The sequence below is a fragment of the Populus trichocarpa genome, chromosome 3 (assembly GCF_000002775.5).
Source record: "Populus trichocarpa isolate Nisqually-1 chromosome 3, P.trichocarpa_v4.1, whole genome shotgun sequence".
NCBI lineage: Eukaryota > Viridiplantae > Streptophyta > Magnoliopsida > Malpighiales > Salicaceae > Populus > Populus trichocarpa.
The window spans coordinates 18,405,515-18,412,716 of NC_037287.2; the positions used below are offsets into that span (position 1 = coordinate 18,405,515).

A 7,202-nucleotide genomic window follows, 5' to 3' on the forward strand; every position below is an offset into this window, starting at 1 on the left:
TCTACTTGATATGACATTTATTTGCTTTGATAACCATGCAAATCTCTATTATGTCTTGATATCGATATACTTGTCAGTAATTTCATGCTAAAGAAAAGTAAGTTTATGTGCACATAATATTCTATATACTTAGATGATGAGAGAGACACTAGTCTGTGGTGACTGATCCTCCCATAATGATCGGGGCCACAAATCTCGTCTGTTATCCAAACCTTAGTGTTTCGTTTGATATCTAACATGTATTCCATTACCATAAGCTATTATGTTTAACGTACGTGTGTGTGCGTGTGTATCTGTTTCAATCCTTATACTTATAAATAGAAAAAATATATACTAAATGTTATTCCCTTATTGAGTTGGTTGAACTCATCCCTCCATTTTAATATTATTTAAGGTTCTTAGCTTCTGTTAACAAGTTGATCTTTGATTGAGAGTTCCTACTACTTTGTTTGTTGATATGCCTTGATTGCTTTTGCAAGGTTTTTATTTTTATTTTTTGCGATTCAATGTCTTAGACATTCCACTATTACATTGTTTTCATAATTGTTTTATTGGTTTTGAAGAACATTTGAAAGATTATGAAATGTTACGTGAATCTTATATATATTTGTTTTACTATATATATGTTTTGAGGCTTAGCATAGATGAGGTATTCCCGTGGCACCGCTCCTGCGTTTTCGGTTATGGACTCGAGATTCAGGTCGTGACAACATGTTAGGTTTGATTTAATAATAATACCAAATAGTTTTCTTTAAAAAAATTCTATCTTCCAATTTTTTTCTTTCAATTGAATTCTTTTGTTTAGTTTAAGTCAAGAACATAAACTGGCATGCCTTGTGTGCTGTTACTCAATCCTGGCCAATCTCGTTGATATCCTGAGCCCTAGTCAACTTTGAATGTCTAGTATGTCACTGTAACAACTTGAGTAGTACTAGTCTATATCCAGAAAGATAGAACTGCAGGGATCATTGCTCTGCGTACTTGTTCAAGTAGATGGTAAATAACAAAAGCTGCAACAGATGATTTTCCAGGATATTAGGTTGATTTTCATTTATTTCTAATAATAAAAAATTAAAATATATGGTTCTATTAGGTTGATTTTCCTTTATTCTGTCATGCTTGAATGGACATAGGCTAATTTATATGGGATTATGAAGTCTATGAAGTATGAACTCAGTTTTCTTCTTAGGCTACTAAAAAATATTTGTGTTACATAGCCCCTAGCTCCTCCTAAAGCAAATTAGCATTAAGATGTTGTTTTGGTCAATTTTCGCCAAAACTAGACCCCAGAGAGGAAGCAGAGAAGTTACAGCTGTGGAGATTGTTGAGAAAGTGAAAATCAAGAGAGCACAAACCGATGATGGCAATGAAGCAGCAAACTTTTTGCTCGCTACTTGCAACGCCAGATGGAAATGAACTCCGTTTACTGTTGTTATAATTCATGTAATAGCAACAGCGAATCGTTTAGGAACATTAGTGGTTCAGGAGAAAAGTAGCCAAAATATGCAAAGTAAATCAGTCACCTTTTAAGTGCCAGCAGAACATAGAACAAATGTGGTTTCAATCAACCAAAGCACCTGAGAAAAATTCAATTTCAGGAGGCATGCAGTAATCTGTAGCCCATCACATTCATCCATATCAAATACAGTAAAAACGAATTAAGAAGCAAAATCTAAGCTTGTAATGACCAATTAAGAAGCTGAATGATCAACATCAGAACAAAAAGATGAAAGAAGTACTAACAATTTCTACCAATATTGCAAGCAATAGAGACTTTTAGAATAACTAGCTAGTCAGACTTTATCCATAGAGTTCATCTCTACATTAAATGAGGCGCAGATATTCTCAGAAGCGACACCTACATTCTGGACGTATGGTGGTCTGCAGAAAGGCAATCATTGTAATAAAGATGAGATCAAACTAACATAATCTAAACTAACCAGGATTCTAAAACTAACCAGGATTCTAAAAACTCAAGGATTCTAAAAACAAATCCATTTGATTTAGAAATTCTAGGAATCTTTTTTCTATCTCAACAGCTGCATGAGTGTTCTGTGAAAGAGAAGCGCTAAATTTATGGTTTTCAATAGCTGTTTATTCTGTCAAGAAGTTGTGACTGGTCACAATGCGGGTGATATTTGGTAGAAAACCATTATATAAAGGAGGGTGTATACTGAATAACTGAGTAGAATTCTTTTTTCTATCTCAACAACTGCATGAGTGTTCTGTGAAAGAGAAGCGCTAAATTTATGGTTTTCAATATATAGCTGTTTATTCTGTCAAGAAGTTGTGACTGGTCACAATGCGGATGATTTTTGGTAGAAAACCATTATATAAAGGAGGATGTATACTGAATAACCGAGTAGAATTCTCGAGGCATATCTAAAAATATATTTATTTATTTCCGCAAGTTGATGCTTGAGAGATGTTTGCTTTGCATGACCAGCGTTTACTTAAAGGAAAAATATTGTCGTTTTCTCAGTTAATTGTTATAGTTTAGAAATCAAAGATCTATATATATATATATATATATATATATATATATTCTACTTAGGCATGCATGTTGATAAACACTTTACGTTTGGTGCAGGAAAAATGCCTTGATCTAGTGGGAAAGGAGAATTGAGAGAAGTACGTAGATGCACAATCAGATCATCAATGAAGCTGAAGAACATAAATAAGTATTTTATGTGAAGAGTCAGCTCCGTACGTGGTAATCATTACTGAAAGCCATTGCGGAAGCGATTCATTTCTGCAACACCTAAATCTAAGCATGTAATGACCCATTAAGAATTAGCTGAATGGTTAACACCAGAACAAAAACTTGAAAACAAGCACCAACAATTCCTACCACTTCTGGCCTCTATTCCATTTACTAAGCTAATGCAAGCAACACTTCCTTGTTCAGCTTTAGATTATAAGTTCTTACAACTATGTATTTATCTTCTTAGAATAACTAGCTAGTCAGAAACTTCATTTATAGAGTTCATATCTACATCAAATTAAGGACCTTGTAAAAAAAAAAAAAAACCAACACAGGCCCAGGAGACCCAGAAACTCTCAAGCTTGTGATGTATCAGTCCTTTTTCGCTTGTTGGGATCAGAGAGGAATGTAGTGATCTTTGCAATATCCAGTGGCTTCTGAATGCAGTTGTCGAGGCCAGCGTCAATGAAAGCTTGTTGGTCAGACTCAGAAGAGATACCTACAATCTGACTCTTAACACCCATCTTGCGTAAACGCTGTGTTGCCTGACACACACATTTATATGATCAGGAGCAGATGTAAATATCATATATAATGCATACCACGACATTAATTAGCACTTGAAGCTTTTAGACAGGAAGCAAAATTTACAATTTTATGCTTCAAGATAAAACCAAAATACAAATAGCCTCAGAATCATGATGGATCAACTTTGAATTTCATTGAGTTCCTATGTATTTCACCAAGATCAAGATGAGATTATGCAGACTAACAGTTGTTTCCTTTTCACTCTACCAATTAAGTTAGTGGTTCTTAAGCAGAACTTCGTAAAAATTTATCATTATATTACGAGTTATCAAGAAAATAAAGAAGACTATTTCTTTCTTCCAATTTTATAAAAAGAAACAAAGAATGGGGATGGGGTTTAGAAAAAACATTAATAAGTTGAGGCTGGTAAAAAAACATATACCTGAATTCCAGTCATGATGGGCATATGATTTTCCATAAGAATGAGATCATAAGAAGCTCCAGCAAGATTTAGATAAACAGCTTCTTTCCCATTCTTTGCCTCTTGAAATTCCATTGTAAGCTGCTTTTGTGTCTCAACTGACATCATGAGTCTCCGATTGGTGTCTCGAACAGTGAGATCATCATCAACAATAAGCACAGAGAAATTATAGCTGCAAGCATAGAAAAGATGGCAAACATATGATTTATGGTCACTGATATAATTCATATTATTTAAGAGGAACAATGATTTCTATTTTACCCCTCATCTTGGTCGTCACCACTGAGCAGTGTCTTCTGATCCAGCCAGTTATTCACATTAGCAATCTCCTGTCTTGTATCACCAGATTCATTTAGAAGACTGGACTTTAGTTTCCAGGCTTCATCTCGATCTTTCTTGAGTGCTTTGATTTCTGATCCCTTTGCATTCTCTAAAACCTTCCTCTTTTGATATAACTTTCCAATGCGCTCATTCAGTTTATTGACAAGATTCTGAATTTCTCGATCAATTTGAGTGTTATCTCCATCAGCCATTGATGGAAGAATTAATGGTTTCGTGGCTTCTTGATTCTGAGAGAGAGAGACTCAGAGAGGGCGAGGAAGACAAAGGGAATGAGTTATTGATGTGCGTGTGAGAGAGGAGAGCCAAAATGTTGCCTTTTATAGAGCGGTTATCTCTGTTGAGGGAATTAGTTAAGTTGACATGTGGGTGATGTTGAAGCTGGAGAAACGGTGACACAAGGCGAGAGATAAATGGCCGGGTGTTCTGAATAGGCTGTTGTAGTGGTTAATTCTAGCTTCGCTCCTTATATAATAGAATACTGGCGGGAAAGTTAGTTTCATGGCCAACTAGCGCGAGTTAGCCTAACCATAGTAATTTTACGTGCTATTGGACAAGCACGGAGGCTATGCCCCAGACAGCGGGGGCAAAACTACATGTAATTTTACATTTTTGTCCTAAAGTTTTAAAATATTTTTAATCATATCCTTGAAGTGAGACTTATGCCAAAGATACCCAAATTGTGCCAAAGGATACAATCATATCCTTTAATCATAGTATGACCTTTCATTTATTATAACTACAAATTTACCTTCTTCTTCTTGTTTTTTTTTTTTTTTTGTCATATTAGAACACCTCACACACACATTTACAATATATTATTTTGAGTTAAACAAATAACAAGATCATCCAAAAATACTGTTCTTTTGAAATCAAAATTGTTATCAGGCTATATGTAAAACCATACCGACCATTAAGATGTAAAAATTGCATGACCATGAATTAATATGTAAAACCATGCCGACCATTAAGATGTTGCTTTGGTCAATTTTCGCCAAAACTAGACCCCGGAGAGGAAAAGCAGAGAAGTTATAGCTGTGGAGATTGTTGAGAAAGTGAAGATGAAAGCAGAGGTGCACAGCAGAATATAGAGCAAATGTGGTTTCAATCAACCAAAGCACCTGAGAAAAATTCAATCTCAGGAGGCATGCAGTAATCTGTAGCCCATCACATTCGTCCATATCAAATACAGTAAAAACAAATTAAGAAGCTAAATCTAATCTTGTAATGACCAATTAAGAAGCTGAATGATCAACATCAGAACAAAAACGTGAAAGAAGTTCTAACAATTTCTACCACTTCTGGCCTCAATTCCATTCACCAAGCTATGCAAGCAACACTTCCTTAATATTCAGCTTGAAGCGCAGCGATTATTAGTTCTCGCAACTATTTATTTATCTTCTTAGAATAACTAGCGAGTCAGAAACTTTATTCATAGAGTTCATCTCTACATCAAAGGACCTTGGGGAAAAAGAAAAAAAAAACTAGCAGAGACCAAGGAAACCCAGAAACTTTCAAGCTTGTGATATATCGGTCCTTCTTCGCTTTTTGGAAACAGTGAGGAATTCAGTGATCTTTCCAGGGTTCAGTGGCTTTTGAATGCAGTTGTTGAGGCCAGCATCGATGAAAGCTTGTCGGTCGGGCTCAGAAGTCACACCTACAATCCGACTCTTAACACCCATCTTGCGTAACAGCTGTGTTGCCTGATACCATATATAATATCAGGACCAGATGCAAATATCATATATAATGTATATCACGACATTAATTAGCAGTTGTAGTTTTCATACAGGAAGAACCATTTAAAGTTTTATGCTTCAAGGCTAAACCAAAACTTCATTGAGTTCTATGCTTCAAGGCCAGACCAAAACTTAGGGGGTCTTATATTATGAGTTATCAAGAAAACAAAGAAGAATCTTTCTTTATTCCAATTTTATCAAAAAACTACAAATGGGGTTTTGAAAAACATTAATAAGTTGAAGCTGGTCAAAAAATATATACCTGAATTCCAGTCATGATGGGCATTTGATTGTCCATAAGAATGAGATCAAAAGAAGCCCCAGCAAGATGAAGATATACAGCTTCTTTCCCATTCTTTGCCTCTTGAAATTCCATTCTTAGCTGCTTTTGTGTCCCGGCTAACGCCATGAATCTCCGATTGGTTTCTCGAATAGTACGATCGTCATCAACAATAAGCACAGAGAAATTATTGCTGGAAGCATAGAAAAGATATCAAACATATGATTTATGGTCACTAATTTAACTCGTATGATTTAAGAGGAACTATGATTTCTATTTTACCCCTGATCTTCTTCGTCCTCGCTGTCCAGTGTGTTCTCATTCAGCCATTGCTTCACATTAGCGATGTTCTGGCTTGCAGCTTCAAGATTGCTGCTTATATCATCAGATCCATAAAGAAGACTGTGCCTTAGTTTCCTGGCTTCATTTTGATCTTTGTTGAGGACTTCGATTTCTGACCCAATTGAATTCTCAAAAACCTGCCTCTTTTGTTCTAAGTTTGCATAGTGCTCATCCAGTTTCATAACAAGACTCTGAATTTCTTGACCAGTTTGAGTGTTATCTTCGTCAGCTATTGATGAAAGATCCTGCATTTCTTGATCACTTTGAGTGTTATCTTCGTCAGCCATTAATGAAGGAATTAATGGCTTCGTGGCTTCTTGATTCTGTGAGAGAGAGAGAGACTGCGAGGGGGAGAAAGACAAAGCGAATGAGTTATTGATGTGCGTGTGAGAGAGGAGCGCCAAAATGTGGACTTTAATAGTGCGGTTATTTCTGTTATGACAGAATTAGTTAAGTTGACAAGTGAATGATGTTGAGGCTTGAAAAAGATGACACATGGCGAAAGATAAATGGCAGGGTGCTCTGACTAGGCTGTTGTACTGGTTAATTCTAACTTCGCTCTTTATATAACAGAATTTTGGCGGGAAAATTAGTTTCATGGCCATCTACATCTAGCAAGAGTGAGCTTTACATGTGTTTGTTTCGACGGTTTAAAATATTTTTTATTTAAAAAATATTAAATTAATTTTTTAAAATACTTTTTATGATTTTAATGTATTTTTAATTAAAATTATTTTTTAGTACATGGACTTTTTTTTTTAATCTAAATAAAGAGACAGATAACATGTC

General features: G+C 35.3%; 2 protein-coding genes across 2 annotated transcripts; both read right to left on the minus strand.

The window, feature by feature from the left end:
- Positions 1-2,788: 2,788 nt before the first annotated feature.
- Positions 2,789-4,329, minus strand: LOC7478280 (two-component response regulator 24). Its single transcript, XM_002304669.3, has 3 exons — positions 3,975-4,329; positions 3,675-3,885; positions 2,789-3,249 (listed from the first exon to the last, which is right to left on the minus strand). The coding sequence occupies exons 1-3, from the start codon at positions 4,244-4,246 to the stop codon at positions 3,061-3,063; spliced, it is 672 nt and encodes a 223-aa protein (XP_002304705.2). The 5' UTR covers positions 4,247-4,329; the 3' UTR covers positions 2,789-3,060.
- An 811-nt stretch (positions 4,330-5,140) lies between these two features.
- On the minus strand, positions 5,141-6,790 carry LOC7478281 (uncharacterized). The gene is made up of 3 exons (XM_002304670.3): positions 6,354-6,790; positions 6,054-6,264; positions 5,141-5,755 (listed from the first exon to the last, which is right to left on the minus strand). The coding sequence occupies exons 1-3, from the start codon at positions 6,698-6,700 to the stop codon at positions 5,567-5,569; spliced, it is 747 nt and encodes a 248-aa protein (XP_002304706.1). The 5' UTR covers positions 6,701-6,790; the 3' UTR covers positions 5,141-5,566.
- Between the last annotated feature and the right edge of the window lie 412 nt (positions 6,791-7,202).